Source organism: Maniola jurtina, chromosome 5 (assembly GCF_905333055.1).
Source record: "Maniola jurtina chromosome 5, ilManJurt1.1, whole genome shotgun sequence".
In the NCBI taxonomy this organism is placed as follows: domain Eukaryota; kingdom Metazoa; phylum Arthropoda; class Insecta; order Lepidoptera; family Nymphalidae; genus Maniola; species Maniola jurtina.
In genome coordinates, this window is record NC_060033.1 from 7,564,974 (window position 1) to 7,591,874 (window position 26,901).

At 37.0% G+C, this 26,901-nt stretch overlaps 1 protein-coding gene across 1 annotated transcript in view; it reads left to right on the forward strand.

The window, feature by feature from the left end:
* The window catches only part of LOC123865307 (insulin gene enhancer protein ISL-1), a 51,756-nt gene that overhangs the window by 20,742 nt on the left and 4,113 nt on the right, over nt 1-26,901 (forward strand). Inside the window, exons 2-7 of the mRNA XM_045906265.1 lie at nt 14,186-14,375; nt 20,384-20,514; nt 21,063-21,130; nt 21,389-21,494; nt 25,435-25,552; nt 26,132-26,294. Of these exons, the coding sequence (XP_045762221.1) occupies nt 14,186-14,375; nt 20,384-20,514; nt 21,063-21,130; nt 21,389-21,494; nt 25,435-25,552; nt 26,132-26,294 (776 nt within the window). The remainder of the gene's footprint in view (nt 1-14,185; nt 14,376-20,383; nt 20,515-21,062; nt 21,131-21,388; nt 21,495-25,434; nt 25,553-26,131; nt 26,295-26,901) is intronic.

A 26,901-nucleotide genomic window follows, 5' to 3' on the forward strand; every position in this document is an offset into this window, starting at 1 on the left:
TCATTAGCTTTCATATCAATAATATCTACATTATACCTCGCTACTGGACTGTGTGGGGCAGGAAATCAGCGGGTAAGTGAGTGGAAGCGGGAAAAGATAAGTAGAATGCTTTAACCCACTTATTTTGAAATATATTAAAATAATTAGATAAATGGAGCATTGTTATTATCATTTAAGTACTTTAAAACTTCTCCCTGCATCGTACAGTGTACTCCTCATTTCTGAAAGTCATTACTCGACACCATTAATTAATGGTAAGGGGTTTCATGGGATGATCCTACCTTGATTCTTCCATGATTTGGCTAAATATTTAGGGATTTTCAACTCTTACTTTAAAAGATTATTATCAGATGTTAGTGTAGTGTTTGTTAGATTGATAATAATCACGACCGACTGCTTAACGTGCTCTCGGCTCGGAGGATACTAAAAGATCAAAGTTGACCTCAATAACATCACTTTTATATTGGTTATACCAGCAAATTATTTAATTTGATGCATTAAAAACAATTTAACGATCTTTTAGTGGCCCACCTGCAAGGTCGCTAGATCAAGATAAAATCTCCTTTGCCTCAATTTGACGTCTAAATTCACATATCGGGCGCCATCTTGAATTATAAAAAACGAAGAAATATGGCGTCTCTGAGTGTCAAATGATCGGAGATTAGGGTATTGGAAAGGTAATCAATCGATGCATCGATGTGTTACCAGTATTACGCCCGAAGGGACACTAACAAATGAATATTGTATTAGTACAAAAGTTCAAGCATTACATACTTACATGTAATCGGGATTAGCTGATAATCAAACTATTGCTTTAGATGTCAGTTTAAAAGACACGCATGGTCTAATAGGGGAAGAATAATGTTCCGTTATTTTTTCCGAATGAGGTAGGTACGATGGTCTTAACAGGGCTCTCTCCGTCACTCGCTTCATACAATCGTAGTTCCAATTTCATTTGAATATTAAGCAACCAAAGTCCATGACATTTTGCAGACAAATTCTAGAAACTAATATCTGTGTCTGTGGTGTTTTAGATTTTTCTAAAAATATGTAGTTTTAAAATTAAAGGGGCTCAAAGATTTGTATGTAAATTTTTAAGACGGCGTAACTTTGAAACCGAATATTTTAACAGAAATCTGGAAAACCACAGACATAGATATTAGTTTCTAGAATATGTCTGCAAAATTTCATGGATTTTCGTTGCTTAATATTCAAATGAAATTGGAACTACGTTTGTATGAAGCGAGTGACGGAGAGACCCCTCTTAAGAGATTCTTTAATCTGACTCATTGATTTTCTGGAACAAGAAATAATCTATATCCCGGGACGAGATGCAAGCTTTCTATGTAGGTAAGTAGGTAGGTAATTCTAGTTCTAGTTTATACTATATCTAGATATATGTAGATAAAATCGTTTATTTAAATAGTTTACACTTTACGGATCTCCAATACCTACAACTCAGTGACTTACCTATAAGTTATATCCAAAAACCCTTAGTTTGTTCGTACTTGAAGTAAAGGCTCCTTTTTCAAACCGCCAAAGGGCACCGGCTGCATGTTTACGTATCTTTGTAGTAAGTATAAAAAACTCTCGCTTTTTTACCTTTTTTTCGTTTTTGATGGCAGAGGTACAAGGGCAAGAGGCTGGCGGAAGAGTGGACTGAACTTTTTAATTGCAAAACCGCAGGATTTGTCATGCTCATGAATGTGAGTGGAATTAGGTATTCAGTCTAATGAATCGTATTTAACTACCTACCTAGCTCGTGTAGAAATACTCCCAATTTTTGTTAATTTATATTGGACAGATTTTAATTAGGCGATCCATATTAAGTAGGTATAAACGGGAAAGTGTGCCTGTCTATCTTTTCAAGGTCCACCCGTTTAAAGATTTTGATGAAAGGTAAAGAGATAGCTTGCATCCCGGGAACTTAGGATACTTAATGCTCCGGAAAATCATAGTTCCCACGTGATTTTCAAAGGCCTATCTTTTAACGATTTTGACCATATACAAGGATAGTTTGTATCCTGGGACTAACATGGGCTATTTTCATCCCGAAAAACAAAGATTTCCCACTGGATTTTTAAAAAACAAGTCCACGCGGGTAAAGCCGCCCGCGGCTCTTAATGTTCTAGCCAATTTTAAGTAGTAGGTACCTACCTGCTTAGTTTATTTATAAAACTAGATGATGCCCGCAGCTTCGCCCGCGTGGATTGGTCAGATCCCCTGCAGCATCAGGATTGAGGAGCTGGAATCCAAATTTCTTATGGAACAATGTCGCAAAGTTTCTTTATCGATTAAAAAAAAATTACGCAAATTGGTTCAGAAATCTTGGAGATATCAGTGTACATAGATAGAAGAACACAACTCCTCCATTTTTCAAAGTCGGTTAAAAAGTAGCCTATATTACTTCTTGGTTAATCCTCTACTTGTCTGTGAAAGTCTCGTCAAAATAGGTTTAGCCATTCCGAAGATTAGCCCGTTCAAACAGACAGACACTTCAATTTTATTTATTAAGTAGTATAGAATAGATATACCTAACAAATTACGATTAAATAAAGAAGACGATTAATTGCCTCAATAATATGATCTACCTATTTGTGGTAGGTAATAATCAAAGTGCATCTAAACAGACAGCACACCAAATATACCTCAGACCAAACATAACTACTTAATTTCCAAAGTGTTAATGCCCGTCAAACAGACTTGGCCCCTATGACCAACAATGCGGTATTTTTCGACCAAATCCTATCTTCTCATATTTACTTTTACTATTATACCTCTGGTTATGGATCCCATAGGATTATTTTTATCCGGACTTTTCCTATAATTTTTATTTCAAAGTATGTACCTACTTGAGTATGAGTTTGAGTACGACATGCTTGGGAATATAATATGTATAGGTATGACGAAAATTAGATATTTAGGACCTTTATGCATCTTTATTAACTGGTTGAAATCTTAACATAGTGGTCTTCAGAGACGAAGTAAAAATATTATAATATGTAATAGGTAAAAAAATACTTATTACTTTTGTATTAATTTATATGTTGGAAATAAGTACCCTTACTAAGAAAAAGTTCCTGAATAAGAGAAAATTGCCGATAGGTACATGTCTATATGTATAAGAAGGACGTACACACTGAATTTGTGACCGAAAAGCTAGTCGCCATTCTTATAAGTTTTTTTTTGTTATTGGAACTTGGCTTGAAATACGTGCCGTGTGTCTTGATAAACAGAGTGTAATTTTTTTTCGTATGATTATATGTTATGGAATCAAACCTTCATGATAACTTTAAACTATTGAACCCTACTTACTTACAATTTTGCATATCTAAGTATTAAAACTCCTTTTGGACTTCGTCTGTGTTGGTGTTAGCTGGCGGACGTGCTCTGCCTTTTGGAGTGTTTTTTTTGTTAAAACTGACTGGAAAGCGCTCAAAGGGGGTGCCGTGCGTGTGTCGGCGAGCGCAGGCACAGACGGGGTCCATACTTGTATAGTTTAACTAACTTGTTACAAATAACTACAAACTTGACATTGGGTAATCTTTGTAAAGCCAGACGAGAGAGAAAAAAAAATCCTTTGAACACTGAATCCCAAATTTCATTAAATCATTTTAGGTAAATGGCTGCTCAACACAAGACGTGTCGACTAGTTACCTATAGTATATTATAGTTTAAAAAATATGAAATAAAAATTCAATTAAAAATTCAAAACCCCCGACACAAAAACTCTACAAAAGTAAAAACGAATAAGTACCTTTGGGTCTTTAAGTAGTATCTAGGTAGTATTTTCATCGTCGTGTCATGGGACCACCAGAAAGAACAGCTACCTAGTAGATAGGTATGCATAGGTTAGTGACTAACTTCAGGAGCCCCCCCAAATGGACGACACCTGGACTATAAAACATTACCAAGGCCCAATACATATTTTTACTTTTTATAGATTTTTGTGTCGGGGGTTTTAAAATTTTTAATAGGTAGGTATGTATAGGTACAAAATGTTAATGTACCCCACTGCGCTTATGGACTGTAGATGTGGGTGTCTACTTATATGATAATATATTATATGGAGTCATTCAGATTTATCCTCGATTGTCCAGATCGGATACCCAACCTATTCCTGTGGTCCTTTTAGCTGCGCCGCGGTAGTACTCGCTAATTTGACCCCGCGTCCTTTTTAAACAGTTTAAAACCAACAAGACGAACCATACGGGTTAAAATCCCGTCAATCACCCTGCCATCCCCAATACCAATATCTCTTGCTTTATGATATTTTGTACACGGTTATAGGCCTTACGAACAATGTAAAGTTGTTTTAAATTGTTTGTAAAGTCATTACAGTCAAGGTTCACTGTTTTATGCGTCCATTTTGAGTATTGAGACGTTAATTTTTAATATAGAGTTGAACAATCGATTACCTATGACTTCGTAGATAGGTAGGTAGTAGGTACGTACACTATCTATGTTGGCTACTAGTGAGTCGGCCACATTATATTTAAGAAATCAGTTTTCTTTAGTTTGCTTAAAATATAAACAAAGCGCAGAAACCTCGGAAATTCTTCCGGCGCTTTAGTCTTTCTGGAGTTAGGTTTTTCACTTGTATCATGATAATATCATTGACAGTTCGCGGCAAAAAGGTCGTATGGGCCGCGCATAGTGCTTTTAAGTACAGCTACACTAAGGAAAACTAAACATAATTAGAGTATACAGAGAGTTCAGTGATCACTGTTTCTCGAGACTAAGGGCACAGAAGTAAAGTACTTATAAAATAATCAGCGTAAAATCATAGACACAGTGAACGGTAGGTATAGGATAGCTATCCTATCCTATATCACGGCTACCCCCGATGGTAATCGTCGAGATAACGCGGTACACGCGGCGGCGACTTTGTACTACGCCGCCTCCGACTTTGATTATTGATCGTAGGGTTGGCACTAAGTTACTCAAGATTCAATTATTCAAAATCCATACTAATATTATTAATGCGAAAGTGTGTCTGTCTGCTACCTTTTCACGGCCCAACAGTTTAACCGATTCTGACAAAATTTGGTACAGGGTTAGCTTTTATATCCCGCAAAATCAAAGAGTTCCCACGGGATTCCTAGAAACCCATCCGCTTAACCGATTTGCATGAAATTTGTTACTGAGGTAGCTTGCGTCCCTGTAATATTGACATAGGCATTTTATCCCGGCTAATCAAACAGTTCCCACGGGATCTTTGAAAACCTAAATCCACGCGGACGAAGTCGCGGGCATCCTCTAGTAGGTAGATACAATGTTATGATATCAAAAGTTTTCATTGATGTTTATAGGTTTTCCAGAATTTTAAATTCAGAAAGTTAAGTATTGCTTACAAGATAAAGTTTAAGAACTACCTATAACTACTCTATGTCGAAATGTAATGATAAGTATCTACTTGGCAATACTGCGTAGGACTGAGGAACTGAAAAAAACATTAACCTTCACACATACCTACCTAGTCTAGCGTAATTGCTAAAAACCTACCTACATAATATCTACTTACAATAAATTTTAAACATTGTATGTATGCCATATTGTTGGCTTTTATATTTTCTTAAGTATTTAAATGAATGCAGAACAAATTCATTATTATGCATGTAAATAACCGTTATTACACACCGTGTATAATAAAGCTATAACAATAAATGCACAAGATATAACCATCTCATTATTTAATAGGTACCTCTTCAATTTTAAATAAAAACAAGTTTTAAATGTTATAAAAACCTGACTGCGCATAGAAGTCTATAAAATAAATGAATGAATTATTATGTATTTTTTTTACTTTTTACCCGACTGCGCCAAAACCAAAAGGAAGGGTGATGATTTTAGCCGTCTATATATGTATATATCTGTTACGGGCAATTTGATAAGTCCGGGCACTATTAATAATGGCCGGTCTGTATTAATAATGCCCGACTCAATTGGGCAATGTGATTAAATCAGCATGATTAATCACTTTTCCCGGCCATTATGAATAATGCCCACCCTATCTTGGGCAAAGTAATAAAATAGGTGAACTGTAGTGTTTTTGTTTATTATATGAAAGAACCTAAGCTAACCTAAGCTTTTTTTTTATACGTGGGAAAATCCTCATGGATACCACCGTGCTCGGGGAGGCGAGGTGGTTATGTCGGACTCTTACCGACTAAAACCCCACGGCTTACCGTGTCAATCGTTGTTGCTGGGCACAGAGACATGAACGTATTCAACTGCGACCCAGCTAACGGCGCCCGCAATGGCAGGTCCAGCTCTGGGACTAAAAGGGGCCCCAACACCGTTTTACGCTCGCCGGAAACAAGGGCTTGAGGACCTACTCTCCCCCGGGTAACAGACTCCCCGTGTCTATTACCCGGAGGCCCTACTCAAGGGGGCAAGCGACGGTCGTGTGCAGCTCGCCTGCGCCCGATTCTCTTGCGGCACATGGGATGAGAGCTTTCGGCTTCCTCTCTCAGCCGCTCCGCTGCCTCCTTCTGCGTCATTACTCCCTCGCTGAAGGAGACCATCGCTTGCCAGGCCCTCTCACTGTCCACCATGGGTTTAGTCACGGCGGGCAATGAGAAGTCCTGCCCCATAATATCCACCAGTGACTGGCGAGGCTCCGCCCACGCCGGGCACTCAGCCAGCGTATGTTGTGCTGAGTCTGAGACACTACCGCACTGGTGGCATTCCTCTGTGGGCTCTCTTCGCGCTACTCTGCACAGGTATCTTCCAAAGCACCCATGCCCCGTAAGAACCTGTACAAGGTGGAACAGAACGTGAGTGCTCCATGCTTCCCCTCTTCGTCCAATCCTCGAGGATGGAATGGATAGCTTCGATAATCTTATGACCAGCAGTGGGTGACTCAAGCCTCCTCTGCCAATGGAAGAGGAGCTAACCTTACCTAACGTAACCTAAGGCCCTCCCCCCGCACGTACGTGCCCCTGCCAACGGCTGCGGTCCAATTTATCACATTGTCCGGCTACAAGTAGGGAATTATTCATACTGCCCGGTCCAAGTGATAAATTCAAACTATCTCAAACACTGACTTATTACATGGACCACGAGCCGTCGGGCATTATTAATAAGGGCCGGTCAAAGTGATAAATTAATCACTTTGCCCATCGCTCTTGGGAATTATTAATAATGGCCGGTCCTTATTAATAATTCCCAATTAATCACGTTGCCCGTAACATATCTATGTTTGGATCCAGATTCTGCGTGTTCCACCGTAATGCGGCAACTACTGGACCGATTTTTCAATTCAATTGATTCGTTGTATAGGTCCGGGTGACATAGCTATACTATGTTATCCAAAAAAAATTTGACCTAAACTGATGTTACATCAAAAAATAGTGGAGGTCTCCAAAATTTTTTTTGCTATTGTATCGAGTGGGATGTCAAATGAAAGAGGAGAAAATTCTGAGCTTACATGGATATAAATTTACAACAACATTAAAATATGCCAAGGGACAGAAAAACAATTTTACTCTAATATTTCAACGTTTATTAAAACGATCGCAGTCAGGTTTTAGTTTTCCACTTGATCTTGTAAACATATATTTTCAACAAAATCACACACCTCTACAACCCTATTCACGGCGTCCGTCGGTTCATTATTGACACAATAAATTCTAACGCACGCGTTTTTAAAACCAGATTCACACACAAACACCTACGTGTGTACGTACACACGGTGTAAGCTGTAGTTGTGTGTCACTGTAATGTCTATGAATTAGTGACACTCACACATGGGTAAGTACAATTAATGGTGTGCCCACCTGTGTCTTTGCTTTCGTAAGTGTCTAGACTCTGATTGAAAAATATGCCAAAACAAACGTAACTTTTGTCAACCGATAGACATCCAATGCTGGCTTCTTGTACCAACTGAGTCAAACAAACTTACCAACCATTTATAATATTTAGAACAGTGAATCATTTGACTCTAAGGACATTTTCTGACTTAGGTAGGTATATGAATATAGGTAGGTACGTACAGTCTTAAAAAATCGGTCAAGTGCGAGTCAACCTCGCACACGAAGGGTTTTATCATAACTCTTTTATGTAGAACACTGCAAGTTAATGACGGACTGCGCCACCTGTATGTGACTTAGTAAATTAACTTTTTTTGTAATAAAACCACAAATTCACGGTTTTCGGATTTTCCCTTTACTTGTGCCTGCCTGTACCTGCCTTTCATGATTCTAGGTCAACGTGAAGTACCCTAAGTATAGGTTTCCTTGACAGACACGACAGACAGACGGACAGAGACAACAAAGTGATCCCTTATATCCTTTTTTCCTTTTGTGGTACTAAACCCTAAAAACAAGTCGGAAAATGTAAGTACCTACTTGGAGATCTATAATTTAGATGTTTCCTTAAAACTTCAGGATGAAAGTGGAAACAAGTACCTACCTACCTATTTATTAGCGCGTTGGGACCTTGGGAGTTGGGTGCTGGTTGCGTTTTAAAAATATATTTCCATCCTAAACCAAAAGGATTACCTAAGCCAGAAAAATACTCATATAAATACGCCACTCCACCCGAAAAGGAACAATACGTGATTCCATGTTTCCGGACTTGAAACCAAAATCACTTTGCCAAAAGTAAGTAGTAACCCCGCCGCATAAAAGTAGAGAAATCCTCTCGTCCGTATTAGGGTCAGAACTCCTGCAAGCGGTCAAGCGTGAACACAAAATCTGGAATGTTTACGATTGCTAGTCACGCAACAGATTCTACCACGAGGGCGAATATTTGATTAAGAGAATTCTCGGAAAATCTTGGATGCAATTTTTTTCTGGAAATTACTGAAAGCTGTGTACCTTTGTTAAGTTCAGTTTTTAGGATTCCGTACCTACCTCAAAAAGAAAATGAACCCTTATAGGATTACATTGTTGTCTGTATGTTCGTATGTCCGTCGTGTCCGTCGAGAAAACCTAAGTAGTAGTACGTAGGTACTATACCTAGGGTATTTCCCGTTGACCTAGAATCACGTTTGGCAGGTAGGGAGGTCTTATGTGCTACTATAAGTAGTAAGTAAAGGGAAAAATCTGAAAACCGTGAAATTATGGTTACATCACAAAAAAAAATTGAAATGTCTTCACATTATTTGCTAAATCACCTAAAGTTGGCGCAGTCCGTCATTTAACTTTCAGTGTTCTACACCTACGATGGTAGGTATTCGTTTCAACGGGTTGTGAAAGCTGAAGGGACAATGTGTAGGGCACATAGTTCAAAAAAGCCGGCCAAGTGCGAGTCAGACTCGCGCACCGAGGGTTCCGTACTCGGGTATTTTTTCCGACATTTTGCATGATAAATCAAAAACTATTATGTATAAAAATAAATAAAACTCTGTTTTAAAATGTACACGTAAAGCTCTTTCATAATATGATACCTCACTTGGTATAGTTAGATAATATGTAACTTTGAAAATTGAAACACATTTTAATTTTTTTTGTGTGATGTAACCAGATTAGTTCGTTGGCAACAGAGGGACAGTTCGGAAAGAATTAGTTCGATCTGTCCCCTCGTCCGTGGCAGGGGGACAAATCGAACTTTTTATTCCAATCTGTCCCCCTAAGAAAGCAGCGGGGGGACAGACTGGAAATAATTAGTTCGATCTGTCCCCTCGTCGCGTGTAGGGGGACAGATCGAACTTTTTATTCCTATCCGTCCCCCCGAGGGGATAGATTAGGGGGACGGATAGGAACAATTCAAATTCAAAATTCAAGGTTTTCGGATTTATTCCTTTACTTCTGCTATAAGACCTACCTACCTGGCACCTGCCAAATTTCATGACACTAGGTCAACGAGAAGTAGGTACCTTATAGGTTTTCTTGACAGACACGACGGACAGACAGACGGACGGACAGACAGACAACAAAGTGATCCTATAAGGGTTCCGTTTTTCCTTTTGAGGTACGGAACCCTAAAAACCGATAGACGGTGGGGTCCCACGGTGCTAGAATGGCTATCTCGCTCCGGAAAGCGCAGCCTCGGAAGACCTCCCACTAGGTGGACAGACGATATCAAACGAGTCGCAGGGAGCCGCTGGATTCAGGCGGCGGTGCAAGACCGTGGCGTGTGGAAGCCCCTACAAGAGATCTTTATCAAGCAGTCTTTCGGTTGATAATGATGGTGAAGATATAGTACTTAGGTATGGTACTTACCTACTTACCTACATTTTTCATATTTTCTCCTTGTTTTACGATTTCCTACTGCTTGCTTCTTTGGTCCAGATGTATAATTAATTAACTAAAATCGTTAACTTCATGATTCCTTTGCGAACGCCGCTCGGCACATTGTTAATGAGATAATGAATTTAATGACGTTAATTATAATTTTAGTGCCTTTTTAATGGCTCACTTTTATTGTTAACAGACTTTAGGTTTATTTATCACATTATTTAGTGTTTATTAAAATGCTAGTTGCTATTTGAAATTGTTGCACGTGTAATTACCTACTTATAATAATTGCCTACCTAATACTCGTAGTTTGTTGATTTGGTTGGGACCTAACTACGAGATGGAAGGTATCTATAATCGGCTCGGATCAAGGATTTAAGTTACCTTATTTAGGTATTAGGTATGTCTGCGATTTTGTCGGCATAATGTTAATTATTTATTTATTCATATCCTTTTTAACCAACTTCCAAAAAGGAGGTGATTCTCAAGTTTCCCCATCGTTTCGAAGGAATTTCGGTTCAACCCTATTTCATATACTTACTTAGGTACCTACCTAGTAGGTAATTAGGTAGTTAGGTACTTACGTTACCCACGCGGTCGATGTTGCAAGCACCAGTTACCTACTCACTATAATAATACCTAGGTATAGGTACTTAGGTATACCTACTTAAACTGTAAATCTCTGTGTCAAGTCAACTCAAGCCAACGATCATAGAAAACGTGGTTGGTAGCTAGCTACCTATGTGCCTTTTTTATTAAGGTACAAGTTAGCCCTTGACTGTTATCTCACCTGATGGTAAGTGATGATGCAGGCTAAGATGGACGCGGGCTAAGGGAGGGGTATGGCAGCTTTTACATGTAGGTTACTAATATCTGCTTATAGGTAAAGAAAACTGTTTTGTTTTATTAAGTAGGTAAATATAAATTATAAAATTATTTTAATAGGTTGTTAGCTGCTGTTTTCGGAGTTTTTCGCGAACCATACCTTTTTATGTTTTATAGCTAAGTACCTACGTAGGTACGCAGGATACAGTTTTTAATTATATTTTTTATACTAAGTTATAACTTGCGTATATAAGTTAATTAGTTGCACTTTATTACGCTTTTTGATGGATTGCATTGTTTTTTCTTAAATTTTATGACAGTTGAAAAGCGTTTCCGCGGTTTTAACTGCCTGAAGTACCTACTTAGGTACGTATTAAGTAAGTAACTATGGATTATTTTGGCTTTATATTTTATAGCTGCAACGAGATATAAATCTTTTTACAGTTATTTATTAACCAATTATACACATGCAGAGATGCGTGTACCTAATCACATCAAAGTTTTTAGAATGGGCATCGTCCATGAATAAAGTACCTACCAACTTAAGTATAGTAAGTAACTAGCTGTGTCCGCGACTTCGTTCGCGTGGAATAGTGACTTTTCGGGCAGCATATTCTCTGTACGTTTAAAATATTCGCCGTGATTCTTTAAATTGACATAACTTTTTTATTTATGAACCGATTGACATGAAATAAACACTAAATGTTAAGTGAAGCTTACTACAATATATTAGTGAAAACCGTATCTAAATCGAATAAGCCGTTTCTGATATTAGCGTGCACAAACACACAGACAAACAGACAAAAAAAAAATTAATTACAATTTCGGGTTCGGCATCGATATAATAACAACCCCTGCTACTTTTTTTTTACATATTTCCATTGTACAGACACCACTTTTCTACAATTTTATTATATGTATAGATTAGGTAGGTAGGTAGGTACTTTACGTGCCACCTATAAATTGCCGGTGGGCCGTTTCTAGGGAGTCAGCTGGTACCTACACCTGGTAAACTCAAAACTCAAAATCATTTAGGTATTCAAAGTAGGTACCTACCTACTTAAGTAAGTACCTACGTACCTATCTATACCTACGTATTATTGTATCTGCACCTTTTGATGGTCAGAATAATGTTAGGTTTACTTATAAGTAATCTAAGTAAGTAAGTAGTTAGGTACTTACCTAAGTACCTACGTGGTGTATTCTCTGTATACCTTTAGATTCCTAGTAAATAGAGTGAATAGGCACCTTCTCGGTAAAAGCGTCCCATCTTAGACCACATCATCACTTTCCTTCAGGTGTGATTGTGGTCAAGCGCTTACCTATAGTGAAAAAAAAAAATGATATACTTACCCTTGATTACGAACGCACAAAACAGTCGCAGGCGTCATGGCATGACGCCTGCGACTATTTTGTGCGCTAATGGATCAGCAACGCCAGTCCGCAAGCCTGCGAGCCCACGAATACTTAGACCGTTAGTCCGCCGACTTGTCAATGATCGCCTACTGCAGTGTCTGCAGCCACAAAGTACCTACTCATGTACGCTGGTACATGAGACACCTTCATCACATCTCATCACCATGAGGGGTCTCTCCGTCACTCGCTCCATACAAACGTAGTTCGTCTCTCATTGGAATAATAACCAATCATACTCAATGGAATTTTGTAGAAACGTTTCGGGAACTAATATCTATGCCTGTGGTTTTCCAGATTTCCGTTAAATTATTCGGTTTCAAAGTTACGCAGTCTTAAAAATTCACATACAAATCTTTGAGCCCCTGTAATTTTAAAACTACATATTTTTAGAAAAATCTAAAACACTACAGGCACAGATAGTTTCTAGAATAATATGTCCGTGACGGAGAGAGCCCTGTTAAACGCTTTTCTTTAAACGCGCCTTACAACAATTCCTCTATACTCTTAACTCTACTTGTTTTAATGCATAGTCTACGTTACTCCTTGAATCCGACCACGGTAAAAAGTAAAAATCCATCCATGGAAGTTAAAAATATCAGAAAGAAACGTGAAGCGGGACAGAGACAAACTCACCGAGCGGGTGTGGTCCGCCCTAGCCACGCCTATCGGATATCGATTCGATGGAAGATAATTTATTCATAATCCTCTCTTACCCGCTGTTTATATCAACGGAGGACATCTTTGGTGATATTTGCATTTTTATGAATAATCATTAGTTTGTTTTTCGTACGGCGTACTTACTTACCTCATTTTTGCTGAACCATGGTCTTATGTTTTTATCTGATCTACGCACAGTTAGGCGATATTTCCCATTAAGGTTCCGTTCCTACTTACATTAGGATTACCTAAGAAAAAACTAAACCCATAAAGAAGCAGTCTATCAAAGCTTTCTTATTATTTACCTAAATAATTAGGTAGGTACCTAGTTAGGTTCTAAACCGCTCACAGGCTACAAAATTTTAAGCGGAGTTACCTACTTCTATCTGATCTCCAAAACCAGTTAAGGATAAAATACCTATATCTATACACAGGTATTATTAAAAGATGTTAATTATTAGATAAGTATGATAAGATTTTAGCATGCTCCTAGGGATCTCCTCTCAGAATGTAAAAGGCTTAGGCCAAGTTCGCCACGTTGGCCAAGTGTGGATTGGTAGACATTACACACGTTTGAGAACATTATAAAGATCCTTAGGCATGTACTTACTCACGATGTTTTTCTTCACCGCTAAAGCAAGGGGCCTAATTAAGTAGGTAATTAAGTACTTAACTCCGAAAAGATAGAGAGCCTGGGATTGAACCCCCGATCTCCCAAATAGAAGGCGGATGCCTTAAATAGGTACCTAAGTAGGTATCACGGCTTTATCTGATCCTGAGTATCACTCTATAAAACTACCTACTTTCCTGAGTACTTAGGTATGTTATGCAAAGGCCGCATTTGAACTATAGAAATTTATATTATTTATATATTAGAATTTATATACCTATTAGAATATTTAACAGCGCATCGGCTCTATGTGCGCTCGACGCTCTCGCAACTAAGTACCTACTTAGGGTACACCATCTCCAAGAACAATATCATCTTCAATCTGTTTGCTTTCATGGATAGACATACCTAAGTAGGTACCTACTTACCTACTTAAAGATAGGTAGGTAAGTAGGACATACTTAAACTCCAATGTTCCGTTATTTGTTCACAGAAAAGCTCAGGCTGTCGCTGTGCGTGGGCTGTGGTGGTCAGATCCACGACCAGTACATCCTGCGAGTGGCGCCAGACCTGGAGTGGCACGCGGCCTGCCTGAAGTGCCAGGAGTGCCGGCAGTTCCTCGACGAGTCCTGCACGTGTTTTGTGCGGGATGGCAAGACTTATTGTAAACGAGATTATACTAGGCAAGTACTTTCCTATTTGATCCGGTTACCTACTGGTAGGGTTTGGTTAGGTATGTAGATAGGCACTAAATTTACTGAGAGACAGCCAGCGATATGGCCGCCTATGTAGGAATTTTCCTGCGTGTCGTACATCGGACTAAGGGTGGCATCCAACCTTTTTCACAATAAGTAGGTACCTAATGTCAATCATGAGGAAGCATGAGAGAAAAGGAAGAATATGAGTTTGCAGACCGCACTGTACTTACCTACTTAGTTAATGGTAGACCTACGAGGCGATAAGTAACACTACCTATCGCTTGGAAAAAAGAGGGGCTAACCTTAGGTACGCTGAGCCGCTTCTATCAATTTTTGGTAGCTTGGCACAAAATATTATGATGAGCACATTGTGACGCAAATCGTGATATACCTACTTAGGTACCGAATACCGATCTATTCCTAGGTGAGTAAATAGATATATCCAATAATAATAGACACATTAGCTACTTACATGCATAGGTAGGTACCTACCTAACTACCTACCTACAGCTACTTCACTTCTAAAAATATCGCAAAATCCCACGTAAATAATAACTGTATGAAACAAGTAAACACATGTGACTATTTGTTTACTGTATGACGCGCTAACTGACACATAAACAAAGATTTATTACATGTAATGATTTGTGCTTATAATTATCACAATTGAATCTTCGAATTCACAGCAGTTACCTAGCAATTTACGTTTTTTTTCCTTTCACATCATTTAGCGAAACAGGCGATTTAATCGTTGTTTCTTCACAAGCATATAAGTAATATGCTAAACTACCGGCTATACTACCAGGTACCTACTACCTACTTAGATATAGGTAAATAATATATGTTCGATAGAAGCAGGCGTTATTTTGAAACCTAAGTCTAGTACACGAGGAACAGCGAGCTTGATTCGCTATACTTACCTAATTCGCCAAAACAGATAAATCTGTATGGTAGGTAGGTAGGTACTTACCTACTTACAACGTGTAGCATGTGATATGCACCAACCATCCGCATTCCTCTAATAAAGGAAAATGTAAAGTGGTGAAAATAATAAAAATAATACCCAGCTGAGTTTGTTGTGGGCTCTTCTCAGACCTGGGCGCGTTTGGAACCCGTAGCTTTAGTTTTAAGTTTACGTTATTAATTATCACCACTGTTTTTTATATTATTATGTTACAAATCTAACAATTCTCAAATGATTTGACTTTAATTTAACCCTTCGCTGCTCATGTACAAGGAATTATGATAAAACCCTAGTTTTGCTAACGTTACAAACAGCAGAACTCCGAAATAAGCCGTAGTGGTTTAGTATTTTGTTCTGTAATCACATCTAAGTACCTATTGAAAAAACCAAAACAAAAATTCTGAATAAGAAAATCCTGTCGAAGCTAATTTTTGACATTGTATAATATTATGACGTGAAAAGATACTGTGTCAGTAGATACTTAATCCTTAACTAGGTGCCTACTATTAAAGCTAATAAAGATACCTATTTAGTATTTAGCCATTAATATGATTATGAAGACACGAGGTAGAGACGTACTGTCTACTCGTATCTAGATACTAATCCGAGATTGTATAAAATATACTGCAAAAATAGCAACCAAAGGTATAGCCCTGTAAAGGCTAATAGTAAACAAACGATCAAAATGAAAGACGAGCATACGCAGTTTACGTTATCATTCCAATTATAGACATCACACCCATATTTAGTCTGTGGTTTACCACTTCAAAAAAAATATATAAAGAATATTCATAACTGTACGTCAATCATATCGGCGCCACTTTTTCAAACACAGACAAAATCATCTTTGAATTCACTAAAATAACTTAGATGTTTACCTTTTCACCCTTCTATCATGCAGCTAAAATATAGAATTACACATCAGCAAACAAAATTCTCTGTGTTCGAATGCCGTCATCCTGTCTCTAGCGTCATAGGGTACACAATTGAATGGTAGTTTGAAAATTTAAGTTGGCTGAAAGACGAATTGTCTTTGCCGCTTTGAACGGTGATGCGCCGAGAAAAACAAACGCGGCGTTATGTATTTTGGCGCCAAAACAAACGTCAGTTTGACAACGCGGCGGGCGGCGGGAACTCGATATGTCTATGGTATGTTTGTTTCGGTTCCACCGGAAAAGCGATTGGGTTACTTTTTTCAGCCTAATGCACTATTTGTTTTCATATTGATTTAATTTGTGTTTGTCTTCTCACGAATCGGATTAAATGTGTTTTCTCAATAAATATATTAGCCTGAAGCAGGCAGACGATACCCTTTAATACTTACACCTAATTAACCGATGCAAAAAGGAAAATCTATGAATTTCGTTTGCCCTACTCACCTTCTGTAGAGTCTATAGGTATAGACTGTATGATTTAAAGTCTTTTTGGTGTCTGTCTACAAGGCATTTTTGTAACTTAAGGAGGTACCTACTTAAGTATTTAGCAGTAGGTATCTTCGTACGCTTCGTACGTACGCTTCTATAATAAATAAAATATAAGTAGGTTTTATAGATAATTCTTAATAATTGATACGTCCTTCCTAAAGAGCTTCCGGACGGAAGACTCGATAAATGAATTATATAAATTAAAATAATAAAAACGGTAGGATGTTTATTCTTTGGCAATCTGATACGTAAACATTGCATCCGTACGCGAAGGGTTAATTTGTTCTATTATCGTTTGTTTGTACCTATTTATTTTCGGTAGAATACCTAGTCGCTTAATAATGAAGTTGATATTTTAGACTGAGTACTATTATTTTTTTCCTATAAATAGATTCATCTACCTACTTACCAATAACGACATTTGCTAGGATTGATTCTGTTTCAGCCATTCAGTCGTTAGATAGACATGGTTTCAACGACGTTTAGTGTTATGTGCAAAATTAAATAGATGGCTAATAAATAATCATAGACCTATAAATACTGTAATAATCTATAATTTTACTGTTGTATAGGTACACAGTTGTTATAGACATCACTTTCGAAATAGGTATAAAAGTATTTACATTTTAATATGATTTACATTTTAGTATGACATTTTAATATGAATTTTTAACCCCCGACCCAAAAAGAGGGGTGTTATAAGTTTGACGTGTGTATCTGTGTGTCTGTGTATCTGTGTATCTGTCTGTGGCATCGTAGCGCCTAAACGAATGAACCGATTTTAATTTAGTTTTTTTTGTTTGAAAGATGGCTTGATCGAGAGTGTTCTTAGCTATAATCTAAAAAAAATTGGTTCAGCCGTTTAAGAGTTATCAGCTCTTTTCTAGTTTTCTTGTAGAAAAGAAGGTTAGATAACCGTTATAGGGTTCATAATATTATGTCAATAGACAAATGTCAAGCTGTCAAGATGGACGTTGCCTAAATACATAATTATTTATTTGAAAATGATGTTTTGGAAAACTCAGATACTTTGGATCGTCGGGGGTGTTATAAATTTTTAATTTACACTTGTAATTTATATTAATGCAAGTACGATCATAATACTTAATTATACCTAAAATATTTTTCTTCATGTAAAAGTTTTAAAACCGTCAGGTTGTACAAACACCTATGCTTGCCTACCTTACTAGTAGGTAAGTATCTACTTAAGTAAGTAGTAGGTAGATGCTACTCATGCGACTTGTTCTTAGTAGCATTCGTTACTTGCTAGAATACTCGTTATTCGTTAGTTTCCTTAAACCTGTTTGGGCCTAAGCAAGCTATCGTAATTAAAATCTATAGGGCAAAATATATTTACTATTCGTACATGACATAGGTACTTACTTACCTATTTAACCCTAAATCACCCTCCCGGCCCTACAATTAGCGAAATTTGATACAATCCGTGCGTCTAACGTGGCACTGTCTAAACATACCTAATCTAAGGGCGATTTATTACCCGACTGCGGCAAAGCCAAAAGGAAGGGTATATGTATGTTTGTATCCAGATTCTGTGTGTTCCACCGTACTGCCTAAATTATTGGGCCAATTTAAATGAAAAAACAAACGCAGAATACAAATTGAGTCAAAAAAAATATCCAATAAATTAACTCATAATTCATATTTAACTCTTCAAGTCAATCTAAATATAAACATTTCATACGGAACCTAATACATCTAATTACTAGCCATCTGCTGACAATGATTGACACACAGCTGCAACAACAAGACCACACAAATCGGTGTTAACTAAATATAGGAATTTGCTATTTGCAATAAGCTCATGCTTTTATTTTCGTGCTATTGAAATATTATCCAGCTTGAACTTTGCTTTTATTAGCGGCGATAGTCGAGTCGTTTAGCTGAAGTCGGCTACATAATATTATGAGAGCAACCGCCGAGTTTCTTGCTGGTTCTTCTCGGTAGGAACGGCATTCCGAACCAGTGGTAGATTATTTTGACGATTCAAAAGCACCTATTAAAAGTTTAATTACAAACTTGACATTGGCTAATCTATGTAAAGCCAGAGGAAAAAAAAAGTTTAAATGAATAAAAACATTTTGAATTTGGAATTTTATGTGGGGCATCAGAAGTTCGGTCCCGGGCATGCACCTCTAACTTTTCTTCAGGTTTATTTATGCGTTTTAACTTTTTAAGCAATAAAATATCCTGATGTATTTCTAACAAAGTTAAAGCACGTAACTTTGTAGAAAAAACATCGTGAGGAAACCTAAGGAGTTCTCCATAATGATCTCAAAGGTGTGTGAAGTCTGCTAATCCGCACTTTCCCAGCGTGGTGGACTTTAGCCTAATCCCGTTGGCCGGCGTTGGTTGATGATGATGTTGTTATTAAACTTGCTTTCTTTCATCGTCGTGATTCTCATTGCTGAGGGTCGTGACCATTTCTGTTAAATAATAATTTCGGGGATTTTATTACTAACATGAGTAAGTACAATACTTCTTTTTTTAAACCTGGGTAAGTAGGTAAATTACGAAGTCAACCGTAGAGGTCAGAAGATTTCCAACACCGAAATTTATCGGTTTTACAAAAGCATTTCCAAAATAAAATCGTTCGCAAGTAGATACAATTTTCAGAATAAACATTAGTTAAATACTTTTAAATTTACATAGATAAATAACAACAAAATCCGAATAAATCATCGCTACACTTTGGAACTCCATCCCCGATCGACCAATAAACACAAAAAAATACCCAAAATAAATTCACGGGGCGAAACGTGAAAAGCGGAAACTTCGAAAACCCTAAACGTATTTTCAAAGGGAGGGAGAATGGTGGGGTTATTGACCGGCACTTAGTGAATGAACCCCCCGGCAATCTCGCTAAAAGCATTGCCTGTAGGTAGGGTGTGGGTATACCTTTTTAGCATCGACTATACCTACGTAGAGAATAGCGATATGTTCTACCGTCTACGACGTTTTATAGGTAAGGTATAATGTTGACTATCGTTTGTTATGGGTAGGTAGTTCAAAGGGTTGATAGGGGTTTCATTGGTTAGATAAATATATCATATAGGAATATGAAGGTATATTTTCATAGACATTGATCGAATTTTATTTAAAAATAAGGAATTAAATTAACGATATAGATTTATTTTCTTGAGGACAAATTGATTTAAATATTGTATTATCTTAGAAAGAAATATGACGCTCTGAGGAGTGAGTGGGATTTTTAAAGGCCCATCCGTTTAACATTATGATTTATGGTAAAATAAATTTAAAAAAACCAGATTTCACACACAGAGAAAGCTTACATCCCAGGGCCCCAAGTCTGCTATTTTACATGATTTGTCATTAAACTACAATGCAATTTTAATTCAATTACCATTGGTTCATAATTTCGTAGTCTAGTAAATTCACAATGGCCGACCGATGGTCTTATAAGTAATTGGATTGTAGTTGCATTGTAGTTGGTATTGCCATTTGCTCAAAAAGCGTTTGCCGAAATGAGTCCAAAAAAAACTGGGTATTCAATGCACACCGGTGAAACCATGGGTATTAATTAGGAACTTTTAATACTTAGGTAAATATTTTTTTCTTGTCAACAGGCTATTTGGTACTAAATGCGACAAGTGTGGAGCGTCCTTTAGCAAAAACGACTTCGTGATGCGAGCGAAGACGAAAATCTACCACATCGACTGCTTTAGGTGTTGTGCCTGCGCTAGACAACTAATACCTGGTAACTAATATTTCATACTTTATTGTACTATTAAGTTTGAGTTTACCAGGAGTTTATCTGTCCTAGATGACTAAACCTTATCAAACTGTTGAAAAGTTGAACCAGCACCTCTCGTTTTGATTGATAATGCAAATCTAAGATTTTTTATTTTTATTCAGATACAAGTTGGCCCTTGACTGCAATCTCACCTGATGGTACAGGTAAGAGATGAGGCAGTCTAAGATAGAAGCGAGCTAACCTGGAAGGGGTATGGCAGTTTTTTACTAAACATACCCCTTTGGTTTCTGCACGCCATCTTACCAGAACGCTAAATCGCTTGACGGAATGGCTTTGCTGTTCACACCAGACCAAAAAATTTAAAATTATGAAATTTCAAATTTCCTCTGCTGGGAGTCGAACCCGGGACCTCCCACTAATAAGACCACAATGGTCATCACTGTGCCATTGAGGTCGTCAAAGGTAGCAAGTATGATAAGTCCATACTACAATACTTAATTACAGGTTCTCGGGCCCTTAGTTGTAGTCTTAAACCTGAATATTTTTTTCAGGTGATGAATTTGCGTTAAGGGAAGGCGGTGCTTTATATTGTAGAGAAGATCACGACGTTTTAGAAAAAGTAAGTAAATGATATGAATAGAAAAGTTAGTAAATATTGGATTGTAAATATTGGAAGTAGGTACACCAAGTTAAATCAGTTTTCTTGCGTCTTGAGTTTAATCTTACGAAGCAACCTTATTAGGACAACAGTTTTTGTAAGTTCCTATGTCTTTTGACGATAACAGCTTATTAACTACTTTTTCCAGTTAGCCGGGTTTTAGAAAAAGGATGGTAGTTGTATTGTTGAATTTCCGTTTACTCTGTTTATTCGTTGCAGAGTGCAAACACGAGCGGCAGCAGTAGTGGCAATGCAGAAAGCAATAATAACACAACACTTAGTAATAACAATTCACACCATCCACACGAATTGGGCTCTATGTCAGGTAAGTGTTTAATTACATAATATATGTTACATAAACCTAATCATATAAACCTAGTTTCTCACTCATTCTACTACTCGATAGTACCTACCTACTTACGCACTATACAGTCAAGCATTGAACATTGAAACAACTTCAAAATAATTTCAAAAAACCTAAATTTTTTTCATTTGCTATACCTACCTATCTACCTAATATTATGTCTAGGAACTAGAAAGGCGATTAAAAACCCCTTCGTACTTATTTTCCTACTAGGTGACGCCCGCGACTTTTACCACGGGTATAATATATACCTGCCTACTTAGTTTAAAAAAAATCCAGCAAGAACTCTTTGTTTTTTCGGGATAAAAAGTAGCCTGTGTACCTATTAAATATTAATTCAGGGTATCTATACCTAAGCTATCTTTATTCCCAGCCAATTCTGCTCTAACATTGTGGCATGAAGGAGTAACAAACATTCAAACTTTCAAATGTACAATATGTTATTCTTAGGAATTTGGATTAGGACTTTCCTATACTTACTTAATATATGCTGTTGACTAGGTAGACACTTACTCTACGGTCCTAGGGGCATTGCTACAATATACCAATTGAATCTGGATATATGCCTTATGTAGCTAAAAATATAATTTTTTACCTAGGTTGGTACGTAATAACTACAATACAGTCACTCCCCTTTCAAAGGATAATCTAAAATCTAGATTATCAAGATAATATTAATATCGGAAACACTCGATTGTAGTTTTTATCTGTTACATGCGTAATGAGCTCTATCGTATCGAATACTACGATAATCGAGCAGTGATTAAACACTGATTTCGGGTACAGTCGGCGGCAAGTACCTACCTGTACTTATTTATTAAGTACTTATTTTTGTGATAAACCTATAAAATTATTAAAATTAGCATTAGTTCAAATTAGTAGGTAGGTGTTTTGAAAATTCAACTAAACGCCCGTGTTTATGAGCTAAATCGTGTCATTTTAAACTAAAGATGCTTTTCACTTTTAGAATTTAGGGTCTATGACCCTAAATTCTAAAAATCTTAATTCCGTTTTAGCTAATGTCCAACAAATCCAGTATTATTCTACCTTATAATATTATATAGGACTTCAATTGTATATTCATTTATCTATGTACCAAATATTGAGTGTTACACTAAAACATTTACATTGTAGTGAAACAAAAACCTAATATTAGATATCTTTATTGGAGAGAAATATTCCAGGACTCCTAGAAAATCTTTGGAAACTGCTGAGGTTCAATAAAGCCTTAAAAATATGTCTTCAACCACTCTATTATTTCCTATTTTTTCTATGTACATACACACTGGTAAGCTACGGGAATTAGGTACAAAAGGTAATGTATATATTCGAAAAAAATATTATTAAGCTTTTACATAGTGTGCTCAGCGAGGTATTGAAAAATATACCTATTAAAATGCAAAAAGCTCTATCGTTTGTCAATGACTTAATTTCTTTTTCTATTTTATTTTATACTTTTGTACCCCTATAAACTAAGTGACTTTTTAGTCTTACGAAAAATTAAAAAATTTACGTCTCCAAATCTGTGTACAGATTTTGCTTTAAGAAAATATTATTTTTCATTTTTTTTTTTTCATTGTTGTAACGTAGAAAATAACTCGAAATATATTTAACTAATTAAATGTTGTTTTCTATGCGTATTAATTGTAGTGGATAAATAAATTACTAAAAAGATAACATGAACTATGCCTATTTTTCAAAACTATTTTGAGATTACAATTGCGTGGATACTTATGTTGCTCACTGTACCCTATCTCCGTTTGTAATGCGCCGACAAAGTGACCGCCGCCTTTAATTCGCCGCGTTAAATTCGAGTGCCGTTTTATCTAGTAATTGCGACCTAAAACTGATGGGAATATTTTGTGCAATTTTCACTTCAGTATACAGAATCGAAAATATTAAAAAAACCGGCCAATTCCGGTTTGACCACAGCTTAAACTACCTAACTAATTTATGAATCGTTGTTTTCAATAAGTAGGTAGGTAGGTACTACCTATTTGTTGTTTATATACAGTCAGTACATAATTATATGAGTCTTACATAATATACCGTCATATTCCCAACTAACTAGGTACTTACATAGTTTTTGAGATAGAGTCCGTCACAAAAATGGTCCAAAACTGACGCTTTTAACGTCTTTAACTTTTTTAAAGTAAAAATAATAATAAAAAAACATATTTGTACCTACTACCTACTCAATGTGTTCTAAATGCCTATCTCACATGCTACGATAAATCTAAGGCAAGATCTTGGCAAACATGAACAAACCTACTTACCTTGCATGGCATGGCTAAGGTTTGGAATACTCTTCCGCGATCAGTGTTTCCTACCAATAACAATCCGGGTATCTTTAAAACAAGAGTGAATAGGCACCTTCTAGGTAAAGGCGTCCCATCTTAGACCACATCATCACTTTCCATCAGATGTGATTGTGGTCAAACGCTTACCTATAGTGAATTTAAAAAAATACCTACAAGTAAGTACCTACCTAGCACTAGTAGAAACGATTGTACCTATCTATTGTGTTGAGATAGATATTCTTATACTTACCAAATCTATCGGTTATTTTTATCACACAAGATATGTAGGTACATCAACTATCAAGTCAAATGACCGCCCCTGCCTTTATGAATATATAAACACAGGGAATTCTTAAACAGATCCCTGATGTCCAGCGTGGATTAGCTTGGGTGTGAAATGGGGGATTATGAGGATGTGTGATTAGCAACCCCTTTGTATTAGGTACTTAAACCTTATTAGAAGTAGGTAGGTAGGTACCTACAGGTCAAACTCATGAGACCTGGCCGACATTAATTACATTATTAAATTAAATAATTATATTGAATTCAATAAAATTCTGTATTAATAATACCTAATAATTAATTTTTATCCACACAGAAAATATTCATTATTATTTTTGTACTGTCAAAGTAATCTACCGATATCTTTCAAGTATCAAGTCCAGCCCATGAATTCTCTGAAATGCTATTTTGCTGCTTCCTTCCTATAATTTCGGATATTTCTCGCTGATAATGATTTAAAATACTTTTTGAAATGTAAATCGTGTTAAATTTTTTATATGCAGTTATCAAAGGTGTTATCGTCAGAGATTAACATCAGAAAGTGAATTAGGAACTAATGTGATGTTAAGATTAATCAGCTTCTTACACGGCATCCTAATTTGCTTCCAGTTTATCGCAGTGTAGATTTCAATCGGAATGTATGAAAGCACAGGTATCTATAAAAGGTTAATTTCATAAATTGGTTCAGTGCGGTGATTAAGCAACTTTAAATAGGTAAGTACCTATTTAAATTTGAATGATTCGACGCAATACCTAAGTGACCCATGAAATGCCATGCCTAGGTACCTATCTACTGGATGCTATAAAAAAGGAAGCTATAAAGCTAGGAAAAAGTAAGTAGGTAACTATCTTGGTTCAGCATGTCTATTAAAGGAAGAATAGGTATATAGATAGCTAAAAACACTAAGTATCGTATAAATTATAAAAATAAGTAGGTATACATTACTACATATTTTCCGATATTTCCTTTGACAGGTAGGCAGGAAAACATGTAGGTTCTTGTAGGTACGTAATTTGGAAACTTTAAACTAAGTAAGTAGAATAGTGGAACTCAAAGCTGATAAAAATTCAAAAACAAGTTTTAATTTGGACTAAATACTGCACGCGCTGTTTCGCTCAGCGAGAGCTCTCTCTTTCTTCCCTATCCCGTAGGAATTTCGAAAAATTCGAACACTCCTTATTTGTGCTTATCTAGATACTTACATTATAAATGAAACTTCTGTGCAAAATTTCAACTTTCTAGGTCCAGAGGTTTTGGCTCTGCGTTCATGAGGCGTAACTTTTCTTTTTATCTATTGAGAGAAGTCCTTTTGTTTTAGATTCGGGCAGCGAGTCGGGGTCTCACAAAAGCGGGCGAGCGCGAGCTGGGGCGGCGGCCGACGGCAAACCTACCAGGGTACGCACCGTCCTCAATGAGAAACAGTTACACACGTTGAGGTAAATATCGAGTTAATAGATCTTGGCTCCTTTCCCACATTTGTTTTTGTTGGGATACACTTCTCATGGCTTCTCCATACACACCTATTGTACGTATTATGGCAATTTTCCTATTTTTTATAAGGTATAAGTATTTATAACTAAGCTAGGTAAATATCAATTTATTTCTTCATTATGTAAGTATCTTAGATATCCCTAACCCTTCTCATTCTTAGAGGATACCGATGGGTTGATGATAATAATGATGATGACAATCAATGTTTTTTATATCCCCAAGCGCTTGTGCTATATTATTATGCTATTTTGTATACCTATTACGCGGATGAAGTCACGGGCAAAATTAAGAAAAAATTCAAATAAATATGTAGCAGTAGGTAGGAACTACTTATAGTACGCGACAGATCCACACAGCCTCCGTGCTAACGCGGGTGGCGTGTGGGTGTGCAGGGTCCCGCCCCGCCTCATACCCCGATTGCCATGTCGACCTGTCGTACTATATCTATCTAATAAAATTAGATATTATGTATTAAAATATAATATACTGTATATAAACCTACCTATGTAATTTTTTTTTTTCAGAACCTGTTACGCAGCGAATCCTCGCCCCGACGCGCTTATGAAAGAACAATTAGTAGAAATGACTGGTCTCAGTCCAAGAGTCATCAGGGTATGGTTTCAAAACAAAAGGTGCAAAGATAAGAAGAAGACTATCCAGTTGAAAATGCAAATGCAACAGGAAAAGGTGATAATCTATATGTTCCCTTTGTACCTAGGTATCATGTGGTTTAAGTAGGTATAGGTACCATGTGGTTTATGTGGTTTAAGTAGGTACAGTACGATATCATTCTTGCATTCTGGTAATATTGCAGCGCGTAGTCGGGTTTCTCACAGATTTTATCACGTAAAGGTGTCCATTAGAGGGTAGGTTAAACCCTGTCAAACATGAGATTCTAGGTACATACCGATGCAATCATGAGTCACGAGTAAACTCCGTTATCTTGTCCCATTCACAAACGTCAATACAGTCATGGAGTAGGTAAGAGGCAAGATGGCACACTTATAAGGTTTAGGAAAATGGTGGCCCAAAGCTGACCGCAAAATGAATCGTCTAATGGACAGTCCAAACCGACATCCTAATTACTAAACTGCAATCGGTCGGATGCACCGATGGTCGGATGTTGCAATGCAGTTGTGTCAATTGCTCAGCAATTGGAAAATGAAATCCAAAGGCAGATCGTCTGGCTTGACACTTAAGATTCGTTGTCAAAACCCTTTAAGTACCTAAATAATTATTATTACTCAAGTATAGAAGGGCTATTTTAAACAAAAATCGTGTCCTACGAAGCAAC